Source organism: Penicillium cinerascens (genome assembly GCF_028974065.1).
Source record: "Penicillium cinerascens strain IBT 15544 chromosome Unknown scaffold_4_segment0_segment1, whole genome shotgun sequence".
NCBI classification, from domain to species: Eukaryota; Fungi; Ascomycota; class Eurotiomycetes; order Eurotiales; family Aspergillaceae; genus Penicillium; species Penicillium cinerascens.
In genome coordinates this window covers 3,142,840-3,164,754 of record NW_026695298.1, presented here as the reverse complement: position 1 = coordinate 3,164,754, position 21,915 = coordinate 3,142,840, and the positions used below count along the sequence as shown (strand labels likewise).

The 21,915-nt window shown below is 51.3% G+C and overlaps 9 protein-coding genes across 9 annotated transcripts; 6 read left to right on the top strand and 3 right to left on the bottom strand.

Annotated features, from left to right (window-relative positions):
• Positions 1-64: 64 nt before the first annotated feature.
• N7498_010308 (autophagy-related protein 101) lies at positions 65-969 on the top strand (the record flags this gene model as incomplete). The annotated part of the gene is made up of 3 exons (XM_058457364.1): positions 65-233; positions 312-665; positions 764-969. Coding segments are annotated over 3 exons (711 nt in total), but the record flags the coding sequence as incomplete, so codon positions are not given.
• A 658-nt stretch (positions 970-1,627) lies between these two features.
• On the bottom strand, positions 1,628-2,662 carry yop1 (putative membrane biogenesis protein (Yop1); the record flags this gene model as incomplete). The annotated part of the gene is made up of 6 exons (XM_058457363.1): positions 1,628-1,751; positions 1,804-1,861; positions 1,915-1,978; positions 2,119-2,127; positions 2,202-2,408; positions 2,609-2,662. The coding sequence occupies 6 exons, from the start codon at positions 2,660-2,662 to the stop codon at positions 1,628-1,630; spliced, it is 516 nt and encodes a 171-aa protein (XP_058304262.1).
• A 3,867-nt stretch (positions 2,663-6,529) lies between these two features.
• On the top strand, positions 6,530-7,555 carry N7498_010306 (uncharacterized protein; the record flags this gene model as incomplete). The annotated part of the gene is made up of 7 exons (XM_058457362.1): positions 6,530-6,540; positions 6,610-6,668; positions 6,766-6,845; positions 6,898-6,920; positions 6,992-7,020; positions 7,071-7,080; positions 7,138-7,555. 7 exons carry the CDS (start codon positions 6,530-6,532, stop codon positions 7,553-7,555), a joined length of 630 nt encoding a protein of 209 aa, XP_058304261.1.
• A 369-nt stretch (positions 7,556-7,924) lies between these two features.
• Positions 7,925-9,807, bottom strand: N7498_010305 (putative 3-methylcrotonyl-CoA carboxylase, beta subunit (MccB); the record flags this gene model as incomplete). The annotated part of the gene is made up of 2 exons (XM_058457361.1): positions 7,925-8,322; positions 8,375-9,807. 2 exons carry the CDS (start codon positions 9,805-9,807, stop codon positions 8,028-8,030), a joined length of 1,728 nt encoding a protein of 575 aa, XP_058304260.1. The 3' UTR covers positions 7,925-8,027.
• Positions 9,808-10,331: 524 nt separating this feature from the next.
• Positions 10,332-11,915, top strand: N7498_010304 (isovaleryl-CoA dehydrogenase; the record flags this gene model as incomplete). Its single annotated transcript, XM_058457360.1, has 6 exons — positions 10,332-10,512; positions 10,570-10,657; positions 10,717-10,811; positions 10,886-11,121; positions 11,175-11,452; positions 11,501-11,915. 6 exons carry the CDS (start codon positions 10,332-10,334, stop codon positions 11,913-11,915), a joined length of 1,293 nt encoding a protein of 430 aa, XP_058304259.1.
• A 158-nt stretch (positions 11,916-12,073) lies between these two features.
• N7498_010303 (uncharacterized protein) lies at positions 12,074-12,974 on the bottom strand (the record flags this gene model as incomplete). The annotated part of the gene is made up of 2 exons (XM_058457359.1): positions 12,074-12,838; positions 12,903-12,974. The coding sequence occupies 2 exons, from the start codon at positions 12,972-12,974 to the stop codon at positions 12,074-12,076; spliced, it is 837 nt and encodes a 278-aa protein (XP_058304258.1).
• Positions 12,975-14,781: 1,807 nt separating this feature from the next.
• Positions 14,782-16,183, top strand: N7498_010302 (amidohydrolase family protein; the record flags this gene model as incomplete). Its single annotated transcript, XM_058457358.1, has 4 exons — positions 14,782-15,192; positions 15,247-15,335; positions 15,392-15,847; positions 15,901-16,183. 4 exons carry the CDS (start codon positions 14,782-14,784, stop codon positions 16,181-16,183), a joined length of 1,239 nt encoding a protein of 412 aa, XP_058304257.1.
• A 505-nt stretch (positions 16,184-16,688) lies between these two features.
• On the top strand, positions 16,689-19,218 carry N7498_010301 (acetyl/propionyl/methylcrotonyl-CoA carboxylase subunit alpha; the record flags this gene model as incomplete). Its single annotated transcript, XM_058457357.1, has 5 exons — positions 16,689-16,840; positions 16,897-17,095; positions 17,187-17,284; positions 17,340-18,957; positions 19,168-19,218. The coding sequence occupies 5 exons, from the start codon at positions 16,689-16,691 to the stop codon at positions 19,216-19,218; spliced, it is 2,118 nt and encodes a 705-aa protein (XP_058304256.1).
• Positions 19,219-20,399: 1,181 nt separating this feature from the next.
• N7498_010300 (uncharacterized protein) lies at positions 20,400-21,699 on the top strand (the record flags this gene model as incomplete). The annotated part of the gene is made up of 4 exons (XM_058457356.1): positions 20,400-20,829; positions 20,884-20,953; positions 21,011-21,436; positions 21,519-21,699. 4 exons carry the CDS (start codon positions 20,400-20,402, stop codon positions 21,697-21,699), a joined length of 1,107 nt encoding a protein of 368 aa, XP_058304255.1.
• Between the last annotated feature and the right edge of the window lie 216 nt (positions 21,700-21,915).

Sequence of the window (21,915 nt, the reverse complement as noted above, 5' to 3'; positions counted from 1 at the left end):
CCCCACCTCGAGCTCTCTATACCGTCAGCAACACTTCCATGACCCTCAACTTCCTTCTTCCAGACTCTCGCTGAGTCTGCTCTCAACATATTTCACCAACACCCTCCTAGACGACCGCCCAGTCGCGCGCTGGTCCGTTCATCAGCGGGTGGGGATGGAACCCCGCAAAACCCCTCCGGAGTACTTCCTGGAGATCTTCGCCGACACCACCGCAGTGCGCGATGTGCTGAAAGGTATGAGTCTGACTTGAGGTTGCACGGCATTCCGCAGACATCCTTTAGTCCCGTATATCAACTAATACACCTTCCTAGGCGTTCTAAACCTCATCTTCTTCCACCGCTACTTCCCCTCAATTCGCCCCGTCACCTTCGATGTCTTAGACTTCACACTTCCTGCGATAAATGATGCAGACCTGGAAACCCTGATAGAGTCTCGAGTGAGTGCCCTTGTGCGCCAGCATCTCTCCTCGGCGGCGGGCGCGCAGGATGGCAAGGTCGGCGGGGGCGGGGGCGGAGTGCGTGGTCGCATCGCTGTAGAGTTCTACGAGAAGAAGCGGCGTCGCTCAGGCCTTTGGTTTGGTGGATTGGCTGGGAAGAGTGAGGAAGAGGTGTGTTGGGAGATCTGGACGCTGGATGTGACCATCGCCACACCGCGGACCGAGTCTGGTGAGTCCTATATGTCCCGTGTGCTTTGGCTTTTGGCCTTTTAAACAACCTTCTTTGCTTCGAGCCGCTTGATAGAATCTCTGCTAACTGATTTACAGAGCGAGCGAAGGTGCGCAAAGCCATGGCCAATATGCTCCAAAAAGCCGCACTGAAGATCCTCAACGTCGTCAACCGCGACAAGGATCATATCCCGCCTATAACCACCAGCGACTCTAACCCCTTCCCATACCGGATTGTTGTCAATCCCCGGACAGATGGCTGGGGCAACCGCATCGGACTGTACTAAACCAGTGAACCATGACTCACAGCATTATGAGGATTGTACTTCTCTCGCGCGGGGCTATGTACCGAGCGCGTTCTACGAATTTCTTTTCTGTTTCTCCTTTAGAACACGATTGATGACGAAATAGTGGCGTTGCAATTGTTTTTGTGGTTCTATGTCAGGGTCCTAGTTCGGCGTCAATAGGAAGGGCTCCTCTCGTTCAGGTGTTACGGTTGTACAGCTAGCGACATATCGGCTAGTCAAATGCAGAATACATTGAAATCAAAAGTCCTTCGGGAGGACGTAGGTATGGGAAAGCAGATAGATACGGGCTATGGGCCCAGAATATTCAACATTCATAAAGCAGCAACGGACATTCCATCACACGCTGAAAGATTGTTACAAACGAACCAACTCTACCATTTCGATATGTGATGAGATAAAGCACGTATAAGCAAACAACCACACGACCGAGACTCACCACCCCGGTCTCAGTCGACTTCCCCCAATCACCTCCATTCTATTGGCATCCTACTCCAATAGCACTTTCGTAGCGAGGGTCCGAACCTCCTAATGCGCGTCACTAGAACCCGACTGGGTACTGAGAATCGATAGATCCGTGACCTATCTATACATCAAAGTCATGGATAGACAGCGTTATCGCAGCGATTCTCTGCTAGAGCTATGAATAGCTAGCTCTTCAGGTCGAGTGGGGCTTGCTGGCAGCCTCGGCCTGAGCGCGGAGGTTGGCAGAGGTGCCGGAGCTGGAGAAGAAGCGGCCAAGAACGGGCTGGAGGAAGGAGTGGAAGACAACTTGGGCGCCGCTGTTATCTGGTCAGTGCCGTTGGGAGACGATTCTGTGGTGTCGTGACTTACTTGGTCTGGGGCAGGGCCATCCAGAGGATCGCGACAAACTTAAAGATGTAGTAGAAGGCTGTTCCAGAGTTAGTATGTCATCTGGTAAGCTCGCGTGATGTTTGAACGTACGGAACCAGTAAGCGGCGTTGATGGCGCTCTCAATGACGGTCAGGAAAGCGAAGACGACCCAGTACTGAAGATTGTCAGTCAGATAAGTGCTCATGCGCAAGTAGGAAAGTTGTCACGTGGCGCCTGATAAGCCCGAGCCAGCGAATTGCTTGGGCCGGAAACGGCAAATAGTGACGGCGAGAGGTGGGGGACATGAGAACGTACAGTGAGCCACTGCGGTTGATTGAGAGTTAGTATAGCTCTTATCATAGACTGAAGCAAGGCACGGGAGCCCAAGGACATCTTACCTGAGTGTCATCCGAGGTACCCGAAGTGAAGAGGGCCTGGAGCGAGTAGTAGCCGGGGAGAAGGAAACCGGCGAAGTTGACGAGGAACTCGCCAGCGATGTTGAAGAAGACAAGGAAGAAGTAGACTCCGACCAGGCCCAGGACGGCGTAGACCTTGGGGATAGAGGTCTGACGCTCAAGGTTGTTGAGGACGGGGTACTTGGAGAGCTATTGCATCGAAATGTCAGTCGGGACGGAGCTCAAAAACAGTGGTTATAGCAGCAGATGGCATTTGAATGATAGCAAGCAAACGCAAGTGCTCATGCTGCTCGCACAAACTGTGGGCTCGGAAGCAATGCAGCCCCATTTTGGTGCGAGGGCTGGAGCTGGCGAGGCACCAACAAAAACACACAATCGCGGGAACGTACCTCCTTGTCGAGCTGGGCTATGTTGTGCTGAGCACGGTCCTGGAAAGAGGCCATTTTGTAAGATGGTCTTAAATTTTCGCGATATCTTTTGAGGTAAGAGAGTCGAGAACTGCAATGGAGCGAGGGATGATGAGAATGCAACCGGTCGAGCTGGCGGTTACGCTGCTGGCCGTGCGCGGTCACGTGATGGCATGACGTACTCTGCGATCACCTGCGAAATTCACATGGCATCCTTAACCTAGGCGTGAGTGAACGGTGTGAATGGTCATTCCATGCTGTACCATGCATGCTGCACTTTCTGAAACGTGCTTATCTGTGATCTAAATGCCCGTTATCTCACAGCATTCTAGACCCGCCAGCTGCAACTAGCTATCACATTGAAGAGCTCATGTTTTAATATTGTTAACAATTTTTCGGAAGCCAATTAGTCAATCGACCCTGTACATAGTATTATGATTCCAATCAAGACGTAGATGCAGAGTGGTGGGTGGTCCTCGCGTGGTACAGTATATGACGTATAGGGCTGTCTGACCAAATCAGGCGGAATGAATCAGCGGCACATACATTGCACTATGTACTCTTTTCTTTAATCCAAAATCCCCAAAAAGTCTCCGACAAGTTTCTCCTGATTTAAGGTCGTGTGGGTATTATTAGAACAGTTTCATCATATCCCAAATGTGGCTATATGCGGGCTATAGTATCCACCTATGTGGCTTGTCCAATTACTCATCTACAGTGAACGTGAATATGGCTCGCACATAGCCAATTTAAGGTGAATGAAATCCTTACACCAAAATATAGTTTTCGGCTCGTCGGTCTGGTCAATATCAGTCCTCGATGGATATTCAAATGTTACATTATTTCTGTTCCTGTCCCGTAAAAACGCCCCACTTAGCTACTTCCTAAACCAAACCCAAGCGTCAACACGTTGGAGCCGCCTCGATTGCGCGGTATCTAGTACCCACTAGAACTTATATGTAGTTCGTATCCCTCACTGGGGGCCAATTTCAGGTTTTGTTGCTTCCGTCTTCAAGACCTCTGAACAACCATATCCTCCATTTTCAACGCCCCACAACTCTTTATCTCTTTCCTTTGTCCTTAGAGAAGGCGGTTGAAACCCATGATTTTGCGCCTGTGACACGTCACTTATTGCAGCCAGAATGTCGATAACGTCTCTTCCGGCAGAAGTGATGTCCATAATATGCAGCCCTTTGCAGCCATTTGAAAGGAAAATGCTCAGGTTATCATGTTGCTCATTGTTCAGAACGTCGTCTGAGGATTTCTTCGATCGAGATTTCAAAAGCATTTACTTTATTGTAACAAGCGACAGCCTTCGCAGACTAGAAGACCTCGCCCGATCGGATGATATCAGAAGACGAGTACAAGAGCTTTGGATGATACAGACCGTGTTTGAGGGCTTACACAATCTGGACGAAAACTATATGAGAGAATTTCGTGTGTCATCGAAAAGCTGTCAACCAGTACATGGCGATGAACTGAAGGATTGCTATAACACATATAAAGCCATAGTTGGAGACAGCTCCAATCTCCTGAACTCGGATACCTCCAGTCCTACACTCTCCAAATGCGTGGAAAGATTCGACGACCTTGACGGAGTTGGCCCTGCACACTATGCGACGAACTTTTTACTTGATTCACGACAGCACAAAGCTCGGTTTCTTGGTTGGCGCCACCTGATCGGCCAGATTGACTTCCGCTTCACAATAAGTTCCCTGGACCGGCTCTGCGATATCGGCGGTAGAATGCGAAAAATCAACTCGTTGGCCTTCTCAAGACTTCTCCAAGCGCTCAGCGGGTCGAACCGGAAAATCAGGACGGTTTTGATGTTGTCGCCAATGAGAGTGTAGGTCTGCTGAGCAACATCATTGAAACTTGTGCTCTGCCCGTATTATCCAGGTTAGTATTAACAAAAGTACTGTTCTTTCGCATATCACAAGGGTATATCGAAAGAACAACTTACCATAGTTTGCAAAAGTCGAAACCTTTTGTCCTAACCCCCGGAAGCGAGACATGATAAAGAACAGGAGTAATGATTGTAAATTTGATCACTGACTATCTACAAATGCCCAGACACACCCGCGGTCATAAGGACTTTTGCAATACACCGAAGAAATTGTTGTATCAATACTATTACCATGTCTGGTCCCATTCATCTGAAGTAAAAGGAACTGAGCTTTCGTGAATACCGCAACTTACTCCTCAAATCTGGCTAGATGGGGGCCAAAGTCATATAAATCAGGAAAACAGGGACCAAGACGCTACAGGATTTACCGTGTGAGGGCATCTGGGGCTTAGTGCTTCTACTAAAATCTTGGTGCCTAAAGTCGATCTCTTCTAACATTCGAAGGATTCATTTATACAGTTTCCCACTGTCCCAGGGCTCCCGCCGGAGAGGGGGTGGGGGTATGACCCTCAGCAAAGGGGTTAAGTGGAGATCGCCGAAGCCCTTGATAGACTTCATGATATTGATGATGAAGAGAGGAGAATCATCTGATCAAGCGGAGTGTACTATTCCTGGGGATCAAATTGTTCCTAGTATGATTGATAACCAATTCTGGAACTACAAATGACTTCGAACAACGGCACGGTATTGTGGCTCTTGTAAGTTATTCAAGGGGACAAAAGGTATTAAAATGAAGGCGCGGGGCTTATAATACCCCTGAATCTTAGGAAGTGTTTGCTATATCCCGCGCCTAACCACCTAACTGGGTAAGCGACGCCAAGCACGTGATGCACAATGTGACTTGTCCGATCCCCCGTTTACAATAAACGGGAATATGACTCGTACAAGGCTAAAGCAACGTGCATGACATCTTTACACTTGAGATATTTCAGCCATCGAATCAGGATCAGCCCCATTGTCCAATGTATATTGCCGGTGCTTAGCCTGTTTGATCAAATCACGTGATGTACTCTATACGTTCACCACGTCTGCCCTGGGAAGACAATATTGCCATACGGACCGGTAATATCCGGACTGGATAGTGGCTTGCTTCCACCCGCCTAAGAAAAAGTGTTATCTTTAGGTGTGTGGCCTTAAACTTCCTAGTTGGGTGAGAATTGCGGGGTTAAATCCTCACTAATTGCCGGTCCACCCGTCACCCAAGAGCATTCGAAAGCTCAATTGACCGATGTTCTAAAGGATCAGATTCTTCACACTTAAGTTAGAATTAATTGACTAGTGGGAGCAACGTTAGGTAAAAAGAAAACCAAGCGGGGATGAATGGCTTTGTGGGAGTTGCCGAAAGTATCGACTCACCGCCAGGGACGTAAGTGCCGTAAATGAAGTGATTGGAAAACAGGGGGTACTCAACTGAGAACCGATTGCACTCGACACTCAAGGCCCGGAGGTGCAGCACGCAGCCGAGTCCCGTTACCTTTTCTCCTCTCCCCCTTTCCATTATCGAACACTAGGCTTGTACGGAAGACGCCAGCTAGTTTCTGGCCCACACACACCCTCTCCACGTCCACCACGTCCTCAATCCCTCAGCCTCAACCCTCGTCCACATTGACCATCCTGTGGACCGAAACGACATCGAAACGCCATTGATTGCGCACGGACAACCAAGGGGCACTGACACAGCGTGAAGACCGATGTAACGGATTCGGTCCTCTTCTTGCTCTTCCTATCGGCTCCCAAGAGAGCTGGGAACGATTGAGGGGTACAACGCGGATATATTGTACACGAATTGCCGGTATATAAATCCGATCATCTTGGCGAAATCTTCTTGGACGACGTCCGCGAAATCTCGATCCATCCCGTGTCGAACCACCCCGTCCACGAAGATAACACACCACCCTGGTTTCTTGCCATTGACGCCTGCCATTGCCCTCCTTCTTTTCGGCACCCGCTTGCCTTTTCACTTATAAATATCTTTGGACTTCCTTCAAGCTTTCCCAATGCGGCCCCAGTAAGTCGACAATATCCCCTCCGAGTCCTCGGTCAATCGCAGCTTCTAATCACGTTGTGCTCTGGATAGACGCGAATACCATATTGTTGTGCTCGGTGCTGGAGGAGTGGGAAAGAGTTGCTTGACTGGTACATATCACCTTCGGAGTTTTTTAAATTGCGCGTGCTTGCAATGCCACTACAGGCATTGCGGTCTGGATTCAACCAGAAGCTCATGACTTCACAGCACAATTCGTCCAGAATGTTTGGATCGAAAGCTATGATCCCACGATCGAGGATTCATACCGTAAGCAGATTGAGGTAGACGTATGTGAATTGACCCCGATTCGATGTGGACTTCGCTGACATGGACATCTAGGGCCGACAATGCATATTGGAAATGTAGGTTCCCTACGACGGACAAACATGGTACTGAGAAAGAGAGGAAACTGATCTATTGATCTTGTTTGCAGCCTGGACACAGCAGGAACAGAACAATTCAGTAAGTATCACCACGCCGACGCTCTACTTCTATGCTAACAACCCTCCCAGCGGCCATGAGGTAAACTCTACACCAAAACCAACACCGCAACCCAACAAACCACTGACCCCTGCTCAGAGAACTGTACATGAAACAAGGCCAAGGTTTCCTCCTTGTCTTCTCAATCACCAGCGCATCCTCCCTAAGCGAACTCTCCGAACTCCGCGAACAAATCATCCGAATCAAAGATGATGAAAAAGTCCCCCTAGTAATCGTCGGCAACAAATCCGACCTGGAAGACGACCGCGCCGTCCCCCGAGCCCGCGCCTTCGGCCTCTCCCAAAACTGGGGCAACGCACCGTACTACGAGACCTCCGCCCGCCGCCGCGCCAACGTAAACGAAGTCTTCGTTGACCTATGTCGCCAAATCATCCGCAAAGACTTGGAAGGCTCAGGCTCAAATAGTGACTCAAACCGCAAGCGCGAAGGGTCTGGTCGAGATCGCAAGAGAGACCATAGAACGCAGCGCCGCAGAGGCCCTTGTGTTATTCTTTGATACATTTACATGTGTCTACCTGGGCTCCAGTCCACGGTGAGCCTTTAGGCCCTTTGAAAGTCACGCCTGCCTCCGCTTCTATGCATTTGACGCGTCATATGATTGTTTTTGTTGCCCCTCTACTCGACGATTTCCATGCATCTGCGCCTGATAGATCAACGCGTCGCCGCCTACCCATCTCATAACTCATATTATACCATTATACTCTTTTCCTTCTCATTTCGTCAGGCTGAGCACGCTTGTGCTATTTTTTCTTCATTCTTATATCAATGGGGTCTGGTTTGAATGGCCCCCAAAAGTTGACTTGATTAAAAGCACTGATATTTGATCTCAATTTCTGAATCTGCATATGCTTCCCCAGTCCCGATATCTGCCCTTTTGTACTGGGTTATGCGAAATAGTACAAGTCATAGATTCGATAAAACGCCATAAGTTCATTCCAAGAATTCTATGCTAGTATATCAATCCTGCTCTACATTCGGAACACACCGAACCTGGTCTGGATATCCGGCTCTGCCTTTCCTCCGACAGCAGCTGCCAACCCTAATCCCAGCATCTTCCTCGTCTGCGCAGGCGGGATGACACCATCATCCCATAAACGGGCAGACGAGAAGACAGCCTCGGACTCATGATCGATACGAGCTTTGAGAGCTGGATCAGCCGATTTGCCAACAGCCTCCATGACAGAGGAGAGCTGCTCGGAACCCATGACGCCGATCTTAGCATTCGGCCACATGAACATTAGCCGTGGAGAATAGGCACGGCCGCTGGGATACAGTTAGATATGGAATTTGGATGAGTCGGGGAGAGAATACTTACCACATTCCGTAGTTACCAGCACCGGCACTGGAACCGAAGACAACAGTGAACTTGGGGACATCAGCGCAGGCAACGGCTGTCACAAGCTTAGCACCGTTCTTAGCGATACCGCCCTTCTCGGCATCAGCGCCAACCATGAAGCCTGAGATATTCTGCAGGAAGACGAGCGGGATCCGTCTCTGGGCACACAGCTCAATGAAGTGAGCACCCTTCAGCGAGGACTCGGAGAATAGGATTCCATTGTTGGCCACGATGCCGACGCGGTGGCCGTGGATCTTTGCAAAGCCTGTGACCAGTGTTGTGCCGTAATCACGCTTGAACTCAGCGAACTCACTGCCATCGACGATACGCGCAATGACCTCGTGGGCGGGGATCTGGCGACGGAGGTTGGTTCCGACAATACCGTTCAACTCGGCGGGGTCGTAGATTGGTTCTTTGACGGCATCCTCGAGCTGCAGAGGAAGATTGGTCGCGGGGTAGTTCAAGTTTGCGACAGAACGGCGCGCAAGAACGAGAGCATGGGCATCATCGACGGCCAGGTAGTCCGTTACTCCGGAGATGGAAGAGTGCAACTGACCACCGCCCAGATCCTCGGCTGAAACGACCTCGCCCGTGGCAGCCTTGACAAGCGGGGGGCCAGCCAGGAAAATGGTACCCTGGTTCTCGACGATGATGGTCTCGTCACTCATGGCTGGTACGTAGGCACCACCGGCAGTGCAGGGACCCATCACGACCGAAAGCTGTGGGATACCGAGGGAGCTCATGCGGGCCTGGTTGAAGAAGATGCGTCCGAAGTGGTCACGGTCTGGGAATACATCTGCCTGATGGGGGAGATTGGCACCTCCCGAGTCGACCAGGTAGATACATGGTAGCCGGTTCTCCTGGGCGATCGCTTGTGCGCGGAGATGCTTCTTCACCGTAATTGGGTAGTATGTGCCGCCCTTGACGGTGCTGTCGTTTGCTACGATCATGCAATTGACGCCTTCCACTGTGCCAACGCCCGTGATAATACCACCAGCAGGCACATCCTCGCCCTCATAGACCTCGTGGCCCGCGAGCGGGGACAGCTCTAGAAACGAGGTGCCGGGGTCGATCAGTGCTGAGACTCGGTCTCGGGGAAGCATCTTGCCCCGTGAGACATGCTTTTCCCGGGCCTTTTCTGAACCGCCTTTCGAGATTTTGGCATGGAGGCTGTTCATTCGGTCCAGAAGTTCTTGCATCTGCTGGCTGTTTTCTCGGTACTCGGGTGAGGAAGTATCCACCGCTGTGGGTAAGACAGAAAGTGCAGAGGCATGATGAGGGTGCGCGTAGTTAGCGACAGATCTTGAAGCTATCTGGGTAATGTGTTTGTTGGAGAAGTTTCGTGGGCGATAGGTGTGCTGGCCGACTCGCGAGCCCAGGCTGCGGAGGACGAGCGGGGAGGGGGCGCGCATTGCGGCGAGGAGTGAAGTGAAGTAGCTACCCAGGTGGCTGTCACTTGGAATAATATGAGATGGGTCCAAGGAGATGCTATAGGATCGAGAATGGCATATTATAAACTCGGCATAAGAAGTCAGAGTTGATGTGCACGGCTACGGAGGGATAAAGAAGCTCCAAATTCCCCAGATGTGCGGAGTTGCGACGATTGCCGTGTCTACCCGCGGCCCGTCATCACCGCCTTAAAGAACGATTGCGCTGATGCCCTCGCGACTGATAGAATATGAGATGAAAAGATAGATAGATTTTTGCATTATTAGAGAGAATAAGGAGTAATTCACCCAGAGCCATAACAACAACACAAGCGCTGTGGGAGTAAAGCCTACAGCAAAGAGTATACCTGTACACCCATACTCATGGGCGGTCTCCGCGCCGACGACTGCCGCCTTTCCCCTTCTGCATTGTTCCCATGTCTTAAATAGTTTTTACTTTCCCAAGACAACTTCCTCAACTCCTCGGCCAACCGTCTTAACATACAACAATGGCGTCCGTCCGCATCCCTTTCCTCCTACGCACGTCGGCTCGCTCGCTGCGGCCACGCGCCGTCCCCGCACTCTCCCCAGGTTTCGTGCGGAGCGTGTCAACGAAGCATCCCGCCGGCTTCACACCACCCACAGAAGAAGATCTTATCGAACTCCGAGAGCGAGTACAAGAATTCACAAGTAAAGCCAATTTTTCCCAGCTGGTGTACGATTCGTGCTAACGTTTGCTCTGTCTAGGGCGAGAGATTCCGGCCGAGGTTGCCCAGCGGACAGATGAGCAGAATGAATTTCCGGCGGATATGTGGAAGAAACTAGGTGATGCTGGGTAATTCTGCCCTACGATTAATTTACGTGCGATCTGCTAATTGTGATTTCAATCTACAGGCTGCTTGGTGTTACTGCCAACGAGGAATATGGCGGGTTGGGCATGGGTTACCAGGCCCACTGCGTGGTGATGGAAGAACTTAGCAGAGCTTCTGGTGAGTTTTCTCCGCGTCTTTTGATCATTACGGTGTCATTTCGACGGCATTTCTAACCTGCCTTTCTTATTCAGGCAGTATCGGCCTGTCCTACGCTGCTCACTCCCAGCTCTGCGTCAACCAGCTCTCCCTAAACGGCTCAGCAGAGCAAAAGGAGAGGTACCTACCCGGTCTGCTGTCCGGCGAGAAGATTGGTGCTCTGGCCATGTCCGAGCATTCTGCCGGGTCTGATGTGGTTAGCATGAAGACCACAGCAAAGGAGGTGGACGGTGGCTGGGTGCTGAATGGCACCAAGATGTGGATCACCAACGTAGGTTACAATTACCTCGGCCGCAAGAGACCATACTAATTTTCATTTTAAAGGGCCCTGATGCGGACTTTATCGTCGTATACGCCAAGACTGAACCCGAGAAGGGCTCCAAAGGCATCTCGGCTTTCGTGGTTGAGAAGGGCTTTGAAGGCTTCTCCTGTGCCCGCAAATTGGATAAACTTGGCATGCGTGGCTCAAACACGGGCGAGCTGATCTTCGAGGACGTCTTTGTGCCTCGAGAGAACCTCCTTGGTGAGGTAAACCGCGGCGTCAAGGTACTGATGGAAGGTCTTGATTTGGAACGACTGGTCTTGAGCGCAGGTCCTCTCGGGTAAGTCACTCCAGTTAACCCCATAACATCCCTTCTGACATCTCTCAGTATCATGCAGGCTGCTCTTGACCTTGTTCTGCCCTACACCCACGTTCGGAAGCAGTTTGGTACTCCCATTGCCCACAACCAGTTGATTCAGGGCAAGCTCGCAGACATGTATACCAAGCTCGCTGCATCGCGAGCATACACGTACGCCACCGCACGTGAAGTAGACAACGGTGCGGCTGCACCCACTCCGCTTGTGATCCGGACACAGGACTGCGCTGGCGCAATTCTCTACGCTGCCGAGCGTGCGACAGAATGTGCCCTGGATGCTATCCAACTCATGGGCGGAAACGGCTACATCAACGAGATCGGAGCTGGACGTCTGCTCCGAGACGCGAAACTGTACGAGATCGGAGCTGGAACTAGCGAGATCCGACGGATGGTGATCGGTCGTGCTTTCAACAAGGAGTATGCCTAAAATGTTTTCGCAAAAAAATAGATACCTCGCAATGAATGTATTATTCGACAATGTGTCTGGTGCTCCGTATATCGGAAATGCATAACTTTTCCTCGTTCGTTCCATTCGTAATAGTCATGAGATCAACCATTCGAATCCCATACAAGCCAGTTCATATCCTACTTCTTCTGCCTGGTCGACCTGCGCACCGGGCCAGATGAAGCACTTGTCCTACCATCATCCCTCTTCGATGCAACACGTTTCGACCGCGGCGTAGTCTCCCCTTGCTTTTTATTCGTCTCCGGAGGAAACTCCGCTTCAGCTTTTCGCTTGCGACCTGCCTTCACCGGAATCACAACAGACAGGTGGGGCTCAGGCTTCGGCGACTGAGGCAGTTCCGGCGTCGTGTTCGACGCATCGCCCGCGTCTCCATTCTCCGTAATATTATCCAGCGACACGATATCCGACATCACATCCGAGCTGTCGTCGTCGTCTTCGCAGGGGAATTCGTCGTCGGCAAGGGCAGGATCCAACTCACGCATCTCCTCCGCCTTCCTCTTGCGCAACCGCGACTTGTCCAGCGCAGGCTGGGCGGACTTGAAAATCTCGCGCCAGTTCTTCAGCAGCGCGACCTGTTCGCAGGCACCCGGTTCGTAGATTTGTACGGCGATATCCTGGTCCCTCTCCAGGCCGGACGTCTTCCAGACCACGCCTTGGAAGGACGTGATGTCTGGCTTTAAGGAGGATTGGGGTCTGGGGGTGCGCTTGTTTGCTCGGCGGGTTTTCGTCTCGGTGTCTTTCGCCACGGCACCTTGCTTCACGGTCGGGTCGTCATCGTAGTAGTCATCCGTGTAGTATTCCCAGTCGCTGTAGTACTCCTCCACTTCAATCCCTGGGTCTTCGTACAGGGCCGCTTCGTAGTATGAGGTTGCGGCGAGTTCATCCTGCAGTAACAGTCTTGGTTAGAGTCGGCCTGATGAAATCACATTCTGGGACTTGAGCACTCACAGCAAGGTCCGGCACAAGGTCCTCGAGCAGGTATTCTTCCTCCCATTCGTAATATTCCTCGTCGTCGGACATGGTTGAAATGATTCGGATTGATGCAAAGGTGGCGTTGCCTAGATATGCAAAACAGGGTGCGATCAAAGACAACAAATTATAAACACCCGAGGAATGGATAGATAGTACAAGCAAGTGAAAATGCAGCAGAGCTGGAGATGTGACGAATGTGACAAAGATCCGGCTGATCTTTGCATCAAAGAGGCGAGTGCTAATGTAAGCCTTGGCATTTTTCTGCTCGGCTCCACATTTTTTCTATATCGCGCGTTGTGACCCCTTTCCCGGTGTCTCACACTCGCTACGAGCTATTTCCTGCTTCGAGAAGTGGCTCACATGATCAATGTGGGAGCCACGGTATTTATTATGCCTCTGAGCTCGGATTCTGGATGGCTAAGATGTCAATCCAGACGATACCTCTTACAACTTCCAACGAGGGACCCGAGACAAGTCTGTCTCCCAATAATCGTTTTCAGTTTAGTATGATGCGGCTTGAAGCCGATTAAGCTATGAAAAACTTAAAAATTACCTCGCCTCCGGCTCTTTCGCTCACCTTTATTGTTCTCCTATCTTTTTCTTCCCAGGAAACTCGTGGCCTTGTCTGCAGGTCTGTCAGGAAACAACAAACATTCCAACAAATGTACGAGCCTATCGAAGTCATGGAAAGACTATAATGGTATCACATAGGAGGCTATCATCCGTAACAATCGGGAGCCTGGGTACCAAGCTTGTCTCCCATGTATTCTTCAGATACCAAGGAGGTAAGAAGGGACCTGTGGCGAGTCTACACGCTTGCGGAATCTATTTTAGGTCCCACCACTCTCTAGAAACAAGCACACAGCAGGACCAAGGAGATATTGTAAGCGGGCCTAATAAGGCGGTCATTGCGATGGATCTCTCAGGTGGGCGCTGGATACTGCGCCAATGGCTTATTGCTTCAGGGCTATCCAGGGAACGGCATTGGGTCGGGTGCATGAAAATAACAGTCTTGTGTTCGTTGAGTTTCTTGAAGACCGGGTCGAAACGGGAGTCGCCCATGTTTTAGCCCTGTGCATTCGTCATGACGACGAAGTCAGAGGCACCTAGTTCAGAGCGTAGTCGATTTCTTCGAGAGAGCCCTCCACGTCAGGGAGTGGGAGGGAGGCGAAGAAGCCGAATCTGTCGGGATATTCGCTTGGCTAGCTCGAAATCTCCTATTTTGAGATGCGTGCCGGGCGAAGTAATGCTGAGGATGGATCGCTTCATGCCGACCTTGTCCATGAGCTCGATATGGCCTCCTGGGGTCCATTCCTGTAGGTTCATGAGCGTACAACTTTCAGTTGCGGATGCTTAAACCAACAGGTATACAAGGCATGCCATCGAGCTTGTCCCATCCAAGAAGCTCATATCATTTTCTCCAGCCTGGAGGCACGATATGGCAATTTATATCGATTTTCTCCATAATCAGTCAGATTTGAAGGTGTAGTATAGTCTATGTCAGCTCAGGGCCGCGGCCCTTTGAGTAGGCTCCTCAACGGAAAGACCGGCACATTAAAAAGCACATCCAATGGTTCCCCGAATGCGCGTTCCGGGCAACAAATCTGTTTTGTCAGGACTGAGATTGAGTGGGTGGCGTTTCAATGTGCGGGGCCTATCGAGCTGGATACCGTATCCGGCAATGTACAACTGCGCAAAGTTTATGGATTACTATAAGCGGCGGGGGCCGTTTCAACGCCAAGGTAACTCAAAACGCTGACGTGGATTGCGCAATGATATGGCCCCCCCGGGGGCCATGCTTTACTTCCACTTCAACTCTTTCTTTGACATCGACACCGTTGAAACATCAGTCACCATGTTCGCAACGCTCATATCTAATGCTCGGATCTTCGATGGTGTCTCTGTGGTATCGGAATGCGGCCATGTCCTTATCGAGTCCGGTCGCATTACACAAATCTCGTTAATGGAGCCTCTGTCGCCCGAGTCGCCATGCAAGGTGGTGGATGCCTCTGGCTGCACATTGCTGCCTGGCCTCATTGATGCACACATGCATGTGTTTCAAGATGTCCAGCTCCTTGAAATTGCGATGCGATACGGCGTCACCACAGTATTGGACCTGCATAATGAGCCGGAATGGTTCAAGGCGATTAACGCGATCACCCGCCAGAGAAACGATGTCGCGGATGTCAAGTCGGCGTGCTATGCTGCGACTATCAAAAACGGGTGGCCTTCTGCAATTGTCAAGCTAGTTTCTCAGGAACCGGATGTGGGTGCCACTTAAGCTTGCTTTTCGAGATTGGATGCTGATGCTCAGTAATAGATCGATGATCGAATTGCCAAATGGCCCGATCTTACGGACAAGAAATCCGTTGAGGAGTATGTTGCCAGGACCAAGGCTGCTGGTGCCAGGTACGACTAAGAGGCCCTTCGCGGAGATTTGAATCGAGAACTGATATACACTACAGCTTCATCAAGCTGATGCAAGAAGATGGCTATACAATTGATCTCCCTTTCCCTGAAGTCCCAGTCCCCACTCCCTCATTCGAGCTCCAGAAATGTATCGTGGATACAGCCCATGAAAATGGCCTTCTGACTCTTGCCCATGCTCTAAGCAACCACTCCACTCTCCTTGTTCTAAAAGCAGGGGTGGATGGTCTGGCGCATGTCTCAATGGATCCAGTCACCGATGAACTGATCCAAGCATTCAAGAAAAATAACGCTTTTCTCATCCCTACCTTGGCCATCAATACCTCTTGCAGTGGCGCGGAACAGGAATCTCGTGAAAAATTTGCGAGTGACCTGGAAGGCGAGGAGAAGGAGCATCTTTGCGGTTGTATGCACATCACGAAGAAAGAGTTCTCGTCTGAGACTGCCTACGAGCAGGTTATTGCTCTGAAAGAGGCTGGAATCGATATTCTCTGGTAAACATCCCCGTATTTGAAACTAGTCTGTCTGGGCATACTGACTTCTTTAGTGGAACTGATACATCCATCGACCTGAAGGGAACCCGATCGGGTGCTTCGGTTCATCATGAGCTTTGGCTTTATGTCAATAGATGCCGTTTCACTCCCTTGGAGGCTCTCGTCTCGGCCACCTCTAAGATTGCAGATCGCTTTGGATTCTCCGATCGGGGTAAGATTGAGGAGGGTCGACTTGCTGATTTGGTACTCGTGAGTGGAGACCCTGTGCAGTCTATTGATGCGCTGCGTGATATCAAGGGTGTTTGGAGAAACGGGGAAAGACTTGCCCAGAAATAGTCAATTTCTCTCTGCTTACTCCGGCAGCAAAGTCTGCTGCATTCTGTAGATGAATCTCGAAATTATCTATAGATTGGGCGTCTTGTAGGAATTCAATGAGTCTGTATTTTGCCATGATTGCTCAAGGCCAACATAGGGTAGACGGTTATTGATATTTAAACGGTACCATTGTAAATATAGGTACCCATGCATCATGCTATCTGTCTTCCCATACAAACAACCAAACCCGATTTCTTCTGTGTGTTCTCATACTGGATCAAGAGTGTGTTCCGTAATAGGAAAGCGGTCGCGGCTCCAGTTCTCGGCTTTCCCCGCAGTCTCGCTTTGCGTCGGCTGTTGCGGGTCAACAGCGGCGCTGTGAATGCTCAGTTGAAAGCCGCTTTCATCCCCAGCTTGATTTCTCCAAACCCCGACCATGAAAGTTTGCTGAGTCTAGTAATATTGGGCATATCTTTGTTAGCAGCTCAACTCATTCCAAAGTTGCACGGCTGCTCACACAACCACCATGACCCTCTCATCACTTCTCCGCATTACTCCTCGCCTCGCCCCGACCGTGACCCGCAGAGCAACGAGAGCTGCGTCGTCGGTGGCTGGCAAAACCCAGACAACCAAGTCTCTAGACTCAATTCTTATTGCTAACAGAGGAGAAATTGCCCTGTATGTGTTTTGGTCGTTTTGAAAATTGAAGGGCTTTTACTGATAGGCTCTACTAGGCGTGTTGGACAGACTGCGGCAGAGCATGGCATCCGCGTTACGACCCTCTACACTGACCCAGATAGTCGATCCCAGCATGCTTTGAGCTCACCGCATGCGTTCAATTTGGGTTCGGTGTCGGCATACTTGGATGGGGATCGGATTATTGAGATTGCGAAGAAGGAAGGGTGCCGAGGGATACACCCTGGTTACGGATTTGTGAGTTGTGCCTTTCTCAAGAGGACGTCGAAATATGTCACCTGGCTTTGGCGTGGTTTGAAGGAGAAGCATTGCTAATAATTTTATCTAGTTGAGCGAAAATTCTGCCTTTGCCCGGAAATGCACAGAAGCTGGACTTGTGTTTATCGGCCCACCATGGAAGGCGATTGAAGATATGGGTGACAAGAGGTTTGTTTGCGGGATCGATTACATCCGGATAAAAAAAAAACTGACTCGTACACAGTCGCTCCAAGGAGATAATGCTCGCGGCAGGCGTGCCCTGCGTCCCCGGTTACCACGGCCACAACCAAGATCCCGCATTCTTAGAAACCGAGGCCGACAAGATCACATATCCAGTGCTTATCAAAGCAATCAAAGGAGGCGGTGGCAAAGGAATGCGTATTGCTAGCTCCAAAGCCGAGTTCCAGGCTCAGTTGGAATCAGCAAAGTCGGAGGCTATGAATTCATTTGGAGATGACCACGTCCTCGTCGAGAAATACATTACGACCCCTCGCCATATCGAGGTTCAGGTATTTGCAGACAAGCATGGAAATTCCGTCGCTTTGGGAGAGCGAGACTGCAGTATCCAGCGGAGACACCAGAAGATTCTTGAGGAGTCACCGGCGCCGCATCTCCCCGATGCAACCCGAAAGGATATCTGGGCCAAAGCTCGAGCTGCAGCTCTGGCGGTTGGATACGAAGGTGCAGGGACAGTGGAGTTCATCTTTGATAATGACTCGGGCGAGTTCTACTTCATGGAGATGAACACCCGCCTGCAGGTTGAGCATCCCGTCACGGAGATGGTCACGGGCCAGGACCTGGTCCACTGGCAGATCCTAGTGGCCGAAGGGGCTCCGCTACCTCTGACACAAGAACAAGTGGAAGAGAAAATCGCCCAGAGTGGACACGGCATCGAGGCCCGAATCTACGCCGAAAATCCCGACCAGGGATTCATTCCTGACTCCGGCCGTCTGATCCACGTCCGTACCCCCGCAACCACAGATGACATCCGCATTGACGCCGGGTTCGTGGAAGGAGACGACGTCTCGGCCCACTACGATCCGATGATCGCCAAGTTGATCGTCAGGGGAGAAACACGCGAGGAGGCGATCCGGAAACTCGGCGCCGCGCTGGAGCAGTACGAGGTGGCTGGCCCAGTTACCAACATCGAGTTCCTGAAGACCATCTGTCGCAGCCCGGATTTCATTGCGGGTGCGGTCGAGACTGGCTACATTGAAAAACACCGCGACGAGCTATTCACCCCTAAGATTATTGACGATGAAGTGCTCGCGCAGGTTGCGCTGGCTTGTCTACACCGAGACTCTCGCACCGCACCCCAACCGTCCGGGCTCGCGGGTGCGGTCGGGTTCACATCCAGCTATCAGCAGCGGCAGCTGTCATTTACCGAGTCAACGGGGCCTAACCACGACGGTCCCACCTACAGCGTGCGTGTGCAGCAGACAGCAGACCAAACCTTCAATGTTGAGATCGGGGATAGAGTGTTTGAGCAAGTCGAAAGCCGCATGGACCCCGCCTCGCACGTCGTCACCTCCTTTTTCCCTCACACGCGCCTAGATACTACGGTTGTCCGAGACGAAGACACCATTATCGCATTCCAGCGAGGCATGCAATACCGACTAACAGTGCCACGGGCGAAGTGGATGGAGAAAGCACTTGGTTTGAAGGACGTTGCCAATAGCGTGCTCGCCCCGATGCCCTGTAAGGTTCTGCGGGTGGAGGTGCAGGCCGGACAAGCGGTAGAGAAAGACCAGCCGCTGGTGGTTATTGAGAGCATGAAGATGGAGACGGTGATCCGCAGTCCGCAGCGGGGAACAATTGCCCGCGTCGTCCATCAACAAGGAGTAAGTCACGCGCCCCTTCCCCTTTGTTCTAAACCCAAACCCGTGGTCTCTGGCCCCAGCCATTTCGCTTGGAGAAATATTCAGCAATATTCCTCCCTCCTCCCCCCCTTTTGAGATTTGGTTCTTGGACTGTTACAACGAACAGAAAAAAAACAAGACTCCCGGCTCCGCTGATGTAGTTCGAGACGATGACTAACGTGTACCTTGCAGGACCAATGCAAAAGCGGAACGCCCCTGGTGGAATTCGAAGAATCGGAGTAAGAGATTTTAGAGTAGATCAATAATCGCAATTGAGTTCGATACCTGACCGTTGGAACAAGCGGCTATCAAATGTGATGTTGGTTGGTAGTTGACAACTCACGTAGAGAAAAACGGGGGTGTGGATCCTCACGGAGTATAGCTATAGCGCGAAGGATTCGTGATTTTCTGAAATCGCGCTACCCGCCCGGTGTGAGATTCTCAGAGCACTAATACTATCGTAGGGGGAGTCCTGGGTTTCAATGTAAGCGCGCCCGGTTCAGGTAGAGGGAAGTAAGGATCGTGGCTGACACCATCTTGTTTACTCCGTACTAGGAGATAAGATGGTGCCTCGGTGGGTACAACCGAAGTAAGTGGAGCCGACGATGCTGACCGGCCCACCGTGAACATGGTCAATCTGGTGTCTACCTCTAGGGCTGGTAGCGACTTACCCAGATTACCCGCACCTTCGTCATATCTACTAGGGCTTGAGCAAGAGGATGGAAGGTGGTATTGCCACCACTTTACCTGGGGTTTAGTGGCGAAACAAGTGCATGCATGACCATGATGCGACAGAAGGCGGCAACTGCGGGCCTGACAAGTCATATATCTTAGAGTTGAGGGAGTGAAAGAAGCAAAGATAGACCGAATACGTAAAGACTCCGAAGCCTAAGTAGTACCAAGTACCAAGTACCCCAAGTACCCCAAGTACCGGGTACCTAAGATGGTACTTGTCCAGGTCTCAGCTACATCGCGATGACTGTAATCAAAGACCCACAACGAAGATCGATCTCTAGTGTATTCGTCCACCTGACATCACTCAAATGGGAACCCGCTTCCAACTTTCCCCAATTCAATCATAAATAAAATTCCTAACTCAATTGTTTCGACCACTCGCTGGACCCACGACCATTGATCCTCCCTTTCATTGGAAGCGGCATCTCGGCACGCCCCATTTCCACCGCAATTGTCGCATTCCCCAGCTCCTGGGCCGCGCCCGGTGCAATCCTTGTTCCAGAAGCCCTCGAGCTCTTGAAATAATAATGAAAATAAAAACTGGAGCTCAGAGTCAGCTTCCTGCTTGTCCTGCACTCTCTCCTTCTTTTCCTCTCATCCCTCAATCCAAAGATACCGTTTTCTTTTCCCCGTACATATCATCCGCATAGCTCCTAGCTTTAGCTCCGCGGAAGCTATCTCCATTGACCATGTTCAACCGCACGGTCGCTCGCTCCACCGTCAGGGCGCTCAACAGCGCCCGCACGGCTTTCATTGCACCAGCAGTTGGCTCTATCCGCCCGCTCTCCTTCACAGCCGTCCGCTCCAAGGAAGAAGACCCAAACAAGGACCCCATTCTCTCCGCCACTGACCGCGCCGAGAAGGGTGCCTCCGGCGACCATGAGGGTGAATTCGCCCGTACCGATGACAGCGTTCAGATTCCATACCCGCCTGACAGCCAATATCCCGCCCAGCCCGTTGTCCAGGGCCGCGGTGGGATGCATTTCAAGCGCACCCTGGCTCAATTTTCCCTTGAAGGCAAGGTCAGCATCGTGACGGGTGGTGCTCGTGGTCTGGGTCTGGTCATGGGCCAGGGTTTGATTGCTTCTGGCTCCGACCTGGCGATCGTCGACTTGAACAGTGCGTTTTGAAAGCTTATCGCTGATTCCGGGAACCCGCTGATCTTATTTATAGAGACTGAGGCCGAGGATTCTGCATACAAACTTATTGAGCAGTTCCGCAAGGAGAACCCCGGCTTGGAACAGTGAGTTTTTACCTCCATTGAGACCTACTCAGTCACCGGTCTAATCCGAGTTTCTAGAATGCCCAATGTCACCGCCCACTACGCCGACGTCGCCAATCCCGACTCCGTGAACACGGCTTTGGCCGAGGTGCTAGCCCAGCACAGCAAGATCGATAACCTGGTCACCTCTGCAGGTTTCACCGAGAACTTCGACGCGATCAGCTACCCGTTCGAGCGCATGAAGAAGCTCTGGGGCGTCAATGTGGACGGCACCTACCTGTTCGCTACAGGCGTGGCTAAGCACCTGATGGAACGCAACGCGCCAGGCAACATCGTCATGATTGGCTCCATGTCCGGTGCCATTGTCAACGTGCCTCAGCCTCAGGCTCCCTATAACGCTGCCAAAGCCGCTGTCCGACACCTCGCTGCGTCTCTCGCTGTTGAGTGGGCTGGCAAGGACATTCGCGTTAATTGTATTAGCCCCGGCTATATGCTGACTGCTCTGTAAGTTAGCCCGATTATTTGTCTCCAATTGTACTATTCGGAGCCTGGAGCTTGGAAACTGTGCTAACAAACCCTCCAACAGTACCCGCAAAATCCTCGACGAAAACCCCGAACTCCGCGACAAATGGACCTCCCTCATCCCCGTCGGCAAAATGGGTACTCCCGAAGATCTAATGGGCGCCGTAACCTTCCTCCTCTCCGACGCCGCCAAATACATCACCGGTGCCGAGCTCCGCGTCGACGGCGGCTACACCGTGACCTAAGCATTTCCCTGCTTGCGCTTTCCTCACATTTACTGCATGATCTACCGGCTTGTTTTTATGGATGCGATGCGATGCAATATAGACCGTTTTTCTATTTTATTTCATGAACCGCGGCAGCGGATAGCTATCTTGAATGGACTTTTTAAATCCATTTTCATTGGTACTAGTGTCCAAAGGACCCGGAATTAGTAGCCAAGCTCCGCGGTTCCGGAGAAT